This window comes from Carassius carassius, chromosome 15 (genome assembly GCF_963082965.1).
Source record: "Carassius carassius chromosome 15, fCarCar2.1, whole genome shotgun sequence".
In the NCBI taxonomy this organism is placed as follows: domain Eukaryota; kingdom Metazoa; phylum Chordata; class Actinopteri; order Cypriniformes; family Cyprinidae; genus Carassius; species Carassius carassius.
In genome coordinates, this window is record NC_081769.1 from 27,622,484 (window position 1) to 27,635,918 (window position 13,435).

General features: G+C 36.0%; 1 protein-coding gene across 1 annotated transcript; it reads left to right on the plus strand.

Annotated features, from left to right (window-relative positions):
• Positions 1 to 3,982: 3,982 nt before the first annotated feature.
• On the plus strand, positions 3,983 to 13,191 carry cenpw (centromere protein W). Its single transcript, XM_059567096.1, has 3 exons — positions 3,983 to 4,185; positions 10,753 to 10,866; positions 12,944 to 13,191. The coding sequence occupies exons 1-3, from the start codon at positions 4,099 to 4,101 to the stop codon at positions 12,968 to 12,970; spliced, it is 228 nt and encodes a 75-aa protein (XP_059423079.1). The 5' UTR covers positions 3,983 to 4,098; the 3' UTR covers positions 12,971 to 13,191.
• The last annotated feature ends 244 nt before the right edge of the window (positions 13,192 to 13,435 follow it).

The window sequence follows — 13,435 nt, forward strand, 5'->3', positions numbered from 1 at the left end:
ATATATAGAATATATATATATATATATAAATAGAACTAATTTGAAGTGCTAGTATATTTTATATCTTACAATTAGTTTTTTTTATTATTATTCTCAGAATTGCAACAACAACAACAAAATGAATAAATGTTAAATATTTACAATGAAATATTTATTGAAATGCAAATTCAAATGTCAAAAGTTTGACAAATTTTTGGCATAGTGAGGACATATTGCATTGCTTACTTTGCACCTGTACGCAAATCCATATGTGAAGCATATTTTCCAAGGTGTTATGACATTCAGCAGGAGCTGAGAAAACCCTTAACACATTTCTCCTGCAAATGTGTGTGAGGTACTGCAGCATTTGTTCACCTGTTTTAAGTTGCAATCAGTGTTGGAGGTCTCAGCTCATTGTTTTCCAGTTGTTTTACAGTTTATCCATAATCTATATATATCTATATCTATATCTATATATATTTTTGCCACGATAGTTAGTTGCAAACTAGATTATTAGTTATTTCGGCCAAATCAAATTTAATCAAACACCTCATCTCACCATTAGGTACTATCTTTGAATTTATTCTTTCATTATTCTGGAAATTTTCTTATTCTGTTTAATGGAAAAGTGTTAAATAGTAGATGTTAGGGTTTTTATGCATATTTAGAGTATTATCTGTACAGAATCATATGTTTTCTTAAAGTAATATCTGTAGACCACCTGTTTTAAAAAGCCTGTTCTTTATCAAAGTCTTGCAGCACAGGCTCTCTGAAGATTTATCATCCATTTGCTCTGGTTTAAATTACCCCTTCTTTAGCCACTGTGGCAAAACTTCAAACATTGGATTCACTAGGACTTTTTTGAGCTCCTGGTTGCTACATTTATCAGCTATGATAAAACAATTTAATGACCTCCATTACTTGTGTAACCCCTCTCTCCCAGGTCCTCTCCACTGCTCCTCGAACTCGCTCCGAGCGGGGCTCAATCCCGGGCTTCTGGCATGGGAGGCGGACACACTAACAAGAAGGCTAAATGGCTACAGCCCCTGACATCAGTGGCTAGTGCATCTCTTGGCATCAGGGAGTGAGGTTTACCTGCACAGCACTACTCGCTAGGCTCCGTTACACTCACCCCCCTAAACCTCACTCCAATCCGGGTCACGGCACCAATGTAACCCCTCTCTCCCGGGTCCTCTCCACTGCTCCTCGAACTGGCTCCAAGCGGGGCTCAAACCCGGGCCTCAGGCATGGGAGGCGGACACACTAACAAGGAGGCTAATTGGCTACAGCCACTAGCGTCAGTCGCTAGTGCATCTCTTGGGATCAGGGAGTGAGGTTTACCTGCACAGCACTACTCGCTGGCCTCCGTTACACTTGTTCCGTTAACCTTCTGCGTTTGGTTTATTTAGATGCTGATCAGAGATGCACCTTCATTTCATTGTCAGCGAGTTCCTATCACTGACTGAGGAGCATGTTGGGACAATGTTTGGACAAGGTTATTCACTCATCCTAATATACGACCCCTTCTTAGACCTCTTGATCTGTCTGCTCTTATTGCTTGATTTACCAAAATGGTGATATCCACATAATACTATAAATCTGTGGCTTATTAAGTGGTTTGGACTGAGTACAGAACACATCTAAAACTGAATTATTTCACCGGTAACAGTCTGCGTTTGTGTAGCATTATGTCTGTCAGCCATTGAAACATGTCTGGTCCTTACAAAGGCTGCAGTGTGGAGGAGGAATCTGAATGAGAACTCGTCACCTCCATAACTGTGCTGCTTTTCTGTGAATGAGACTCAGCTTCACTAGATGAATGTAGGAATGGGATGGTTGGGCCTGGTGGAGTAAGATATGGCAATGTTGGTGTTAGAAGCTGTGTGTGAAGATGAGTGTGATAAAGCTTTATTTTCAATAGCTACAATGGCAGTGCTCATGAGTAAATGATGTATGAAGCTTTTGGGGAAACACTTTAAGATTCCATCAAAACAGGAAGTGGAAAAATATGTTGTAGAATGCTGATGAGATGCTTAAAGGGATAGGTCACTAATTTTTTGTTTTCGTAGGGGTTTTTTTTCATACTATGAAAGTCAGTGAATACCGTCTACTGTTTCGTTACCCACCTTCTTTAAAATATCTTCTCTTGTGTCCAACAGCTGAAAAAAATCAGGTTTGGAACAACATGACAACAAAATTTTCATTTTTGGGTGAACCATCCCTTTAAGTCTAAAGACAAGCATAATTCTTTGGAATAGTAATAAAAACTGAAAGATGTTAAATTGTTGATGTCTTATGTTTATATGTGTGGTATATCTTTCTCTTTCTGAAACAATAGTTTGAGGTTGATGGGTCTCTAGCCAGTTTGAACCAATGTAGATACTGATAACAGTTTCAAGAACTTGGGAACAATATGTATATATATATATATATATATATATATATATATATATATATATATATATATATATATATATATATATATATATATATATATATAATTCTTTTATTAAAATATGGCAAGTATTCAGTTAGATATTTGCAATTTTGAATGTAGTTCTGGGTAAAATTACTTATGCACTTGTCCATGTAATTACATGATAAGAACCCTGCAGCTAAACCTATCTGATTGTGTATTTGGTTGTTAAAATGTCTTGATCTAAAAGATTCCAGCAATCTGTAAATGAAACCCACATGAAATACCAGAACAAGAACTACCACTAATCAGTCCTTTGAAGTGTTTCTCAATTCCTTGTTATTCTTTAGGAAATCCCACGCTTACAAGTTGTTGTTTTAATAGCAGTCTGAGGTTAGAGTAAAATGGAAAATATATATACATGCAATAAACTTTTTTAAAATAAGTTTTCAATTACTGCAGCCGCATTGTTTCTTAGCAGCTTGGTTGTTTCACATCACAATTTATCAGTTAAGAAAGATATTAAGCACAGATAAATGAATCAGCTATGTAAATAAGTCTCCATTAAGTTGAGTGATATCATGGCCATTCTTTTACATGTGTATTAAAAAAAACTGTAGTGAGGATGGAGAAAAATGAGTGGGTCGAGCTGATATTTTTTATTAGTGAATGAGACGAATAAAGCCGGGAGCTATTCTCTTTCATTTTAAACTCAGCCAAATGCCAAAGCCCAGAGCAATTAATAGAAACCATAAAACATGTGCCATTAAAATGGACTCAAAGTTCTGGCAAAGTTTCAGCTCCATCCTTATTAATTTATTTTTAATTCAACAAATGCTTTGCAGCTGTTTTACATTCTTTAAGTTCGGGGGACAGAAACTCAAAGAAAGAGATAGGCCTGAAAAAGAAAGGAAAGTTTGAATAAAAAGGAGAAACCTCATCTACAACAAACAAAGCATACTAAATTACACAATAACATATCAACACCACATAAACCATACCACAACACCTAACAAGGACAAAAGTCAAATACAGTAACAAACAAAATATAACACAATAACATAATAAGCTACAGCAATTTTTTTTCAAGCTACAGCAATATTGTCTATTTCAAACAATAAAATGATTTAGAATTATTTGAGTAATAAAAGTTAATGAATAAAAAATAGCTATAATTAAATAAAAAATGCTTTAATAGCATTAAATAGCTATAATACTACATATGGAATACATTAAACTTTTTGTATATATATATATATGTATATATATATATATATATATATATATATATATATATATATATATATATATATATATATATATATATATATATATATATATATATATATATATAATAAAAAACAGTTTAAGCAAGTCTTTTTCACTAGTTAACTTGTGTAAAATCTTTAATCCAGAACAGAACTCGGTTCATTAAATTAAAAGTATCTGACCATCATTGCTTTTGTAAAACCCTGGACTACATTCTAATCTTTAAAAGAAAAATCCACACAATTTCACCCACAGATCGACGTAAATACGTGATAATCACGTGCTGGTGAGAGTAACCATTGAGCTCTTTATACGTCATCATCAGGAGCCGGTAGTGAAACGCGCGGTATTTTGAATACAACGAAAAACAAACAGTCGCTAGCTTTATTTTTGATCTTCAAAACGGTAAACTAGCCCCTTCAAGCTACCAAAACATGTCAAAGAAAGCTCCGAGAGCAGCCCTGAAGCTCCATATGAAGAAGAACACTAATATACGGATAGGAAAAAACGCAGACTTGATGGTGAGTGAATGGAAATGAACGACAACAGCTTCCACCGCGAACGCGCGTCATATTCACATGCAATTATGCTTTCAGATTTAATTTAACTGTCAGATGACGTATTGTTATGCAGTTGTTGTGTAGTCAGAATATTATCTGTTTTATCTCCAGGCAACGTCATTATTTACTGGAGTAGACATGGATGTTCGTTGTTGTCTAGGTCTGTCTCAAAATGTATTAAGCTGCCTACATAGACAGCATTTTAGACAGCCTAGGAAGTTCTGAACGTTTTAAATGCAAAAAATAAAAAAGATGTGTTATTTCACGTAAAGAAGTGGTTGTTGTTGTTGTTGTTGTTTTACTTTGAGATTTCTGTTTTCTTCTTGACTTTTTTTTTTGCACAGTGCAGATACAAAATTATTATTAGTCTATGTGAAAATTATAATACGATATGGCAAGATTGCATGTTTTTAGGGATCTCCTCAGTACTTGAAGCCAATATGTAGTGCTTTATAAAAGTGTTTTAGTGCATTAATACATTATTTAAAATTTTAACCACAGTACTTATATCTATTCGTTGTTACACCTTTAGGAAGTACAAAACATTTTATTTTAAATGTGACAACCAATTTCATATGTAACCAGGAATCTGCAAACATTATATTGCATTTTAATTTGGTTACAATTATTAATGAAAATATATCGTGCTAGTAGTAGAGTCACTTTACAGACTATACCACATTAGTTTTTTTTATTTGGAACAAAAACTTTATATATAGTTTACAGCATGAGTGAGCCAGTTTGTTTAGAGAAACCAATACAGCTAATGCAAATGAGCTGAATTAGTGAGACATTACTAGCTCCTTTCATGTCTTTTTGCAGACCTCATTATGAGGAAGCTCATGATGTTGTTTCCCAAAGAAAAAGTTTTGTTTCCCAGTAGTAAGTAGTTTTCATATGGAGGTGAACTGAAATGTTTAATGTTAAAGTCTGATGCATTTTATTGCTTCTTTGCATTATTATACAAAACTCAAGAAGCAGTGCTGCCCCTATTCTTTTCAAGAACATACAATAAGCTACATAAGTTATTTATTTATAACTTGTTTCTAAAGCTTTTTGTCTGTTTTTGGCTCTGACGGTAATGATTTGTTTGCTACCAATGTAAAGTTCTTACCCACCTTGCCACTTAGGGAAAGACCTAATTCTAGGATCAGGAAACCACAAATGGGAGGACAAGCCATTAAGACCAAACTACCATGTTGACTTTTTGAAGTCAATTTTATTTTAAGGAGCTTGGCCCTTTAACTTAGCAGATGTGTTTACATTTGTTTAATGTTTTATATCCGAGTGGCACTGATGAAAACAATTTGTGTTATGCATTATCACGTGAAGAGGCCGCTGTAAATGTTGTTACATGCAGTAGATGTGTGGCAATGTCGCATGCTACCTTTCTGATTGCTTGATACTGACCACTTCATAGCTTTAGCTGATTAAAAGAAACTTCAGTTTTCAAAAGGGGAGTCCAGTGGTTTAGGTTGATTGAAGTTTGCCTTTCGGCAAGCTTGCCTAGTGCTTTGCATGGGAATTAGGGAATTGCTTATCCGTTGTTTTTAAGTTGAGGGGCACTGTACATAGTTGATTATGCTCTGTGTGTGTGTAGGGTGTCTGTGTGCTAACAGGGTCCTAATTAAAGGTCCATTGCAGCTGGTCTTTCTTTATAGAGACTGGAGGTGGGGATGTAAAAGCTGCCTGAAAGGTGCTCTGCTTTACAGGGGTCTAATCCAGCCGTTAAATTAAATGGAAAATGCAGGAAAAAATGAAAGAAAGGTTCATTCTTTTTTACCGTCCTATGAATATGTGCCGGTTTGATCTGGTTTCCTGTGCTTTAATGACAAAATTCCTAATAAGGCCCTTCACACTTTGCCTTATGCATCACATCATGAATGAGTCTGCTTTTAATTGGTCAAGCTATGATTGTATTTTGGCTTTCAGATGAAATCATTAGTTCTCTGATTGTAGATCTTAAATTACAAGTATTTCCAACACTGATATTAAATCTATAGGTTCAGAGGGAAAAAAATGCAAAATGTGTTTGCATTCTGAATTGGATGTGATAAGATAAACACACGCGCACTTTTTTTTGTGAAAAGTGGGACATACCATAGGTGTAATGGTTTCTATACTGTAAAGACTGTATATTCTATGGCCCTACACCAACCCTACACCTAACCCTCACAGGAAACTTTGTGCATTTTTACTTTCTCAAAAAAACTCATTCTGTATGATTTATAAGCGTTTTGAAAAATGGGGACATGGGTTATGTCCTCATAAGTCACCCTCTTCTTGTAATACCTGTGTCATACCCATGTCATTATACAGAGTTGTGTCCTGATATTTCACAAAAACAAGAGCACACACACACACACACACACACACACAATAATTCCATTGTTTGTTTGTTTTTTTCTTTTTTTCTTCACTCAAAAGCAAACATGCATCTTGGCCATTTTAGTCTGATTCGCAAACAAGTCACTCTTATGAACCTGTTCTTTGACTACGAATCATTCAATGTATTAACTTTGCATCCTTCTAAATCTATAGAAAATTCAAATGTTTTAAAGTCTTCTGAAGCCATTTGATAGCTTTGTGTGTTCATGAGGAACAGACTGAAATTTAAGTCATATACAAAAACAATTCTGTTGGAAACAAAATTATGTGTACTGCAGGTATTCATATCATTTACAGAGGCATTTTTAGGCATCAGTTAGTGTAAATAGACTGGTAGAGTAGATGTCAAAATGGCAAATGAGAAACAGAAGTGTTTGCACCCATAACACTGGTTTTGAGCTGTAAAACAGGAATACATGTTCAGTTTCTTCAGAAACTTTTGATCCAGATTTCTTCTTGACGGCTTTTCCTTACCTATTCTGCACTCTGTCAAAAGTGCTTAGACTCATGTTTCATGTCTCCTGCATCAGATCTTACTCTATAAGAACCGAAACAGCTTGTGAAATTATCCTAGTCAAACTATTTCATCTCTCCTGTTTATAAGTGCGTCCTGCCGGGTGAAACAGTGGCGTAAGACAGCGCTTTGTTCCCCTGCTGAACTGAGATAGCCTATGCTACATTTGATGGTTGATTGAACAAGAAAATAATCAGCTGCATCCTGCAAGGATCTCCCCCCAAATCATAGACCCACTCTTGCCCCTCTACAGCCACGTTGCTTCTCTGGTGTTAGAAATCTCTGGGAAAGTGTGGAAAATCAACGGCCTGTTTTTGGTAGCCTTGGCCAACAGATCCTGGCATTTTCAAACCAGGTCTTTAGAAGCTGTGCCTGGCTTGTCTACTGTAATTGGATAATGGGTTCCTGAACTGAAATTGGTAGATGCAGGTTGTTCAAGAGAGTTTACTTTGTGCTTTTTAAGATATTTGAAAATCTTACATTGTTAGAACTGATTCATGTTGCTAGATTGTTCACCAGGAACTGTTGGTCTTCTTTCTTGCATTCATTTGCATACTGAATTGCGTTTGACATTACTGTTGTATATTTACCAATTATCTGTTAGGGATGCACAGTGCCTATTGTTGTTGGCCGATATTATTATTTTAATTCGTCAATATTGGATTAAATTGTGAATGCTCATTATTTATATTTTCATGTTACATTGGCATCTAATGCTCACTTTATAATTTTCAGCAAATGTCAATATGAAAATAATTAAACAAACTCCTGTAAAATGTAAAGTGATTGAATTTTGATATTATTAAGACAAAATAGTATAGAATTGTTAAATTGATCTTTTTTTAATGTAGCTTTTTTATTTATTTTTTTACATATTTGTTAAACCTGTCATTATGTACTGACAGTAGAATATGAGACAGATAATCTGTGAAAAAATCAAGCTCCTCTGGCTCCTCCCAGTGGTCCTATTGCCATTTGCAGAAATACACCGCTCACCGTAAGAAACAACCAATCAGAGCTGCGGTCAATAACTTTTTTTGTGTTCAAAATTTACAAAATATATATAATAAGCGAGTACACCATGAATCCATTTTCCAAACCGTGTTTTTAGCCTGTCCTTAATCAATAGGCTACACCTATAATAAGTGTTTATATTCGGCCTTTGGGGGTACCGCGGCGGAGTAACCCAGTACCTTTGTGATTCTTCATAGATATAAACGGAGGGAAGTAGCTCCGGCTACAATATTCTTCCGCAAGACGCAAGCAGTTCTGTTTACCGCTAGAGCGACAAAAGTTACCGACTGCAGCTTTAACTATCAGTATTGTCCAGAATTGTTTGTTGATTAAATTCCCTGGGATTTGAACATAAGGAGTTGCTAGTGCTATGCTCTACTGTTTGAGCTGCAGGAAGGCCTAAAAGCCAAAAGAAAACATAATTGCCTGTTGGTTTTGTTGTATAAGCATTGTTAACTCATCTGGTGTTTAATGGTGCAGTGTGAACTAGCCTTGAAACCTACACTTAAACTCACACTTTTTTTCCTGCAGTCTAAGCAAAGGGATTGCCTTCAGGTAATTTAAATCCAGATTCATCTTGTTACACTTTCTGTTACCAAGATAATATTTGGACAGATCATAGGACAATGTAAGTCTGCACTGCACACTGAGGCAGAAGGCGCAGACTCTCTTTAAAGTTCCTAACACTGCTGAGACTGGTTTTCTCTGCATTCCTCTGCCCTGTGAGGATTCCATGTGCTTTCTGTGTCTGAGCGAGGCAACAGAGACAGCCTTCGCTGTAATCGGTTCAGCCCGGTAGTTATATTTTGGCAAAGCCTCTGGCACAGGGGAAGCCTGCATGGGCTTCTCAGTTACCTTCTCGAAAACACTCTCAAGACCAGCTGTTGGAGAAGCATTCAGACGCCCCAGAGATGACCCACAATTATGAAAATGAGGTATTAATAGATTTAAATTACATCCAAATGGCGTTGTGTAGATGCACAAGGAGCACAGCCTTTTTTCAGCTGAAATCATTAGCAAAACTAGCTGGATGTGGTTCAGCGGATGTGGTCACTTGTTTCATTTGTGTATATGTGTTTTTGAGACCGAGAAAGTGCAGGGGATAATATACAGAACTTGCTTCATATAATTGCTTGTAGCAGTGCACAGTGCAGACCACAGTGAAGGTGAAAGTGCAGAAAATACATTTCACATTTTGTTATTAGGAATATTAAGAATATTTTCACAACACAAATGTCCTTCGTCATTCAGTTTATGAAAACTAAGCTGTAAACAGGCCAGAAATAATCAATATGAAGTATTCAATGTTATAGCCAAAGTCTTAAATGTATATTTTGTGTCTTTGTGTATGTATTTGCAGGTATTGGTTATTTATTTTTCACTGTGTGGTTAATTGTTTTAATATTTAGATTGCTTTATACATTTAAAAGGGTTAGCAATAGATTAATCTATTGTTAAATATGTAACGGGTTGTGATATTTCAATTGATATTTATATAGAAACTGTTCTTTTTTTTTAAATAAAGTAGTAAAGATTTATTATATCAGCAGTTTAGCAGTTATCGGTCATAAAAATGAAGTGTTAGAAGAGGTTATGTTGTCATGAAAAAAATTAAATGCTACAGTTTAGAACAATATGAGCTTTTGAAGTGTGAAAAATGTACACTAAACCAAACGTTACAGAGAGTCGAGAGAATGTAGTGGCAAATTGTGATGCACCCTCAAAAGCATCAGCCCCTCAGACAATAGAATGACTTCATATTTGCATTATGAACTACACCAGGAAGATACACCTGTACATTGCGCTTTTTCTGTGTTTATTCATTTGGTTCATATTGTTGTAGAGTATGTTGTATACAGCATTGTCATATGTTCCAGCACAGGTGGTGGTGATTTTAAATATGCAAACTTAATTTGAGTTCAAGGCTGATGTGAAATCCATCCCAGAGTGCAGACCTCCGTGGTGCTGAAAATGAAACAATTTCCTGGTCTAATCCGACAAGGTTGCAAAAGGATCCAATGTCTTTGGGGAGGGCTTGAAGATTTGTCTTTCTCTGACACCCCCTTTTTGTGGATCTGCCTAGCAGTTCCTGTGGCATAATCCTCCTTTACGGCGGTACTTATCTGTTGATCCATGCACAGGTATAGGGCAAGCTCTGCATGCTACATCTGAAAGATGATATTCACTTGAGTCACTGAAAACATTGGATAGTCCTCTTGACTCCAAGCGATTGGCTTTTTGTGCGCCAAGTCACTAGGAGCCTCTTGAAATGATTACATGGCTGTCCATCACTTAAGCATTGTGCTTTTTGGTTAAAATAAACTAATGGTTTCTGCCTTTGCTTGTTTATCTTTCTTGAGTAATAAACCAAAGTCATTTGTGCAATTATTGAAAGTCTGTAAATTCTTCAAACGCCTTGCCTTGCCCAATACATCCTTTTTAATTAACAATTAATTAGCAGTTAACAATTGTTCTTCGTGTGTTTCTTTTACATGCCCTAGATTGCTCAAAGCGTAAGGTGTCAGTAATAAGTGTGCTGTAATTTACATTCCATAAATGTCAAGATAAGTGACAAATGAATGAACTAATTGGTTTTTCTCTTGTGTCCACAGGCCCAGCTCAACCTCCTAGTTGTCCTGCATCGTCTAGCGGAGGAGTCTAAGGTGAAAGCCTTTGAGGAGAAATCAGCAACCATCAAAGTTCACCACGTCAGAGCTGTTGCGAAGGTATCCAACACCACCATAATAATTAAGCTAATTAAGATGCCGCTAAGCTGCATTAGTTCAGTGTAGCTATGTAGACACTAAAAAATTTCAAGCAATATCCCACAATGTTGAGTAGCTAAAAAAATCGCCCTGCAAAAAAATGGTTATTATAAATGTATATAGCAGATTCATAACGTTTTATCTAATATATAATAATACAAACATTATATGAATTGTATGAATTTATATGAATTATCATTACTATATAATTTATTCTTAAAAGCCCTTGAAGTCATGAGTGTTAAAATGGTCCTTAAATGTGCATGCCGTATATTATTTTCCCCTAAATCTAGTGGAGATGATCCTATGGACAACATATGCTGCTTGCCTTTGTTCTTTCTTGAACCTTTGTTCTGTGATGTAGGTCTCTCATGTAAACATTTAGTTGTGTTTATTATTTCGTAAAGGTTAGAAATGACTTCTTTTTATCTCTGGTCTGTGCACCATTTGAACTATCAGACAAAATGTACTTCCAATTTCCCTTCTTTATACTTCAAATAATTTATTTTACCCTGAGGTCCAACAATGTGTTGAGGCAGTGATGCTCTCTAACAAGCACAGTGGGTACCTGAGATTGGCTGGGTTAGGTTTCCAGTGTATATTAATTTGATCAGGCTGCATTGTTAGCAGATGTCACCCGTGGCCGCCCTATTGATCTTCTCAACAGTATGTGTTACAGCAATCAATTTGTTCATTAGTGGACTGCCAAGAGCTACATTAAGTGAATAGCAGCTTATCTGCTTCAGGTCCAGTCTGTTAGCAGTGCAGCCTGTTTTTTAGAGTGAGAACAGGTGAGTTCATATCAACACACAAATAAGAAAGAAATTGGCAGCTTCATGCTCCCTGTGCTGATTATGATAGATTCTGATATGACTTTAAACACCATACTGGAGTGAATGGAATTTAGTTTTAAACAAATAAGAATAAAACCGTACTAAACACACTCCCAGTCACTTGATCATGTCCAGGTCAAAAAAGGGAAATTATATATTACATAAAGGATGGAGGCCAAATTTTTTATTTATTTTTTCTCTCCACTAACACAAATTAAAAAAATTCACCCCAATTTCTGAAAAAAAAAAAATAAAATGACCAAGATATCTGAGTGAGTGAATCCTTGGGGTGGCATTTTCTTTTTAACTGACTAAATATTCAGGAATGGAAGCTTGTGTCTGAAGTTTAATCACAAATTCAATCCATGATTTGGCAGAGTTGCAGTGTTGCTTGCTGTTAAATTTAGTTTAGATATAGTGTTTTACTGTAGATTAGGCCCAGCTGAATCTCTTGTGATTTTTATTTATTTATTCATCTATTGTTTTGAGGCTCAGGTCCTGTATGACCTGAAAAAGGAATTAAGGCAGCAAATGAACACACTCGTACTGCAGCCGGAATCCGGCTACATCATCTTGCAACCACCCCTTTGATGGATATTTTCTCCAGCGCTATAGATCTGCATGGGGCACCACATCAAATGAGTCACAATAACACTGAACAAAGATCCGGCCAATTTTGAGTCATCGCGCTGCGTTTATTTTCACGAGGGCAGGCAGCTTATTTGATTAAGATGTAATTGTGTGCAGAGTTCTCCTTGTACAGATGCACTTGAGCAGCAAGGGCATGAAATATGCTCTGCTTGTTCCAAATCAAGAGCGAAGTCATGATGGCCTGTCTCAACTAAACATGTTAGGAATTACATGCTTTATAGAGTTCAGGCACAGACTGGTTCAGCATGGCCGCCTCTGAAAACAGGTGTGTAATGTAAAGCTCTGCCATGGAAAGTGGAAATTTGAGGGAAAAAACTGGTGTAACAGGAAAAATTGGGTGTTTCTAAAAGATATACAGGCTAAATTATATATTAATAATTTTGTATGCATCTACCTACTGTAAATTGACTTCGCAGGTGCAAGGGTCCTTAAATTATCAAATTTAGATAAATAAACTCTGGCTATTGCTCGCATTCTAGTGATTATCCCTTTGTGTGTCAATGGGATTTCCGCCCCCTATTCTAAATAATTGTTTCTTCCCTTTGTTGTTACAGAAACTGTTAAAGAGCACACGTGGATAACATGGATGACGGGAGTTCCCCATCACAGCCCTTTATTTGTTCAACAGCATTGATCCCATTAACTAAAATTTACTAAAAGACTTCAAGTATGTGTGAGCTAGTATAGAGCCCACAACATATATGGACTGTCAAAGATGAACATTTTACTTTTATTCATTTATTAGAACTTTTACATGCACAATGGAATTTTTTGTTGCTTTGTCTCCGCATCAGGCCCATTATTAGGCCATTGTTGAACTTTTGCTTCTAGTTTTGTGTAAATTATGTATGACGGACAGTATCTAGCCCAGATATCTAAATCAATCCCTCATCTCAATGGATTGTATTATGACTTAATACCTGTTAATAAACAATTTGTACTACTTAACTTGGGTAACACATGGTTGAGTAATCGTGCAGTGTTTCTTTCTTCGCTCTGTAAAGCAACAAGATATTTGGCTTTTGGCCATTGACAACACTGGGACT

What these genes read in the sequence shown, in the direction of transcription:
- cenpw (XM_059567096.1), top strand. Translation starts at nt 4,099, where the DNA reads ATGTCAAAGAAAGCTCCGAGAGCAGCCCTGAAGCTCCATATGAAGAAG. An exon ending in GAAAAAACGCAGACTTGATG is followed by an intron (nt 4,186 to 10,752) that starts GTGAGTGAATGG and finishes TTGTGTCCACAG; the next exon opens with GCCCAGCTCAACCTCCTAGT. An exon ending in ACGTCAGAGCTGTTGCGAAG is followed by an intron (nt 10,867 to 12,943) that starts GTATCCAACACC and finishes TTGTTGTTACAG; the next exon opens with AAACTGTTAAAGAGCACACG.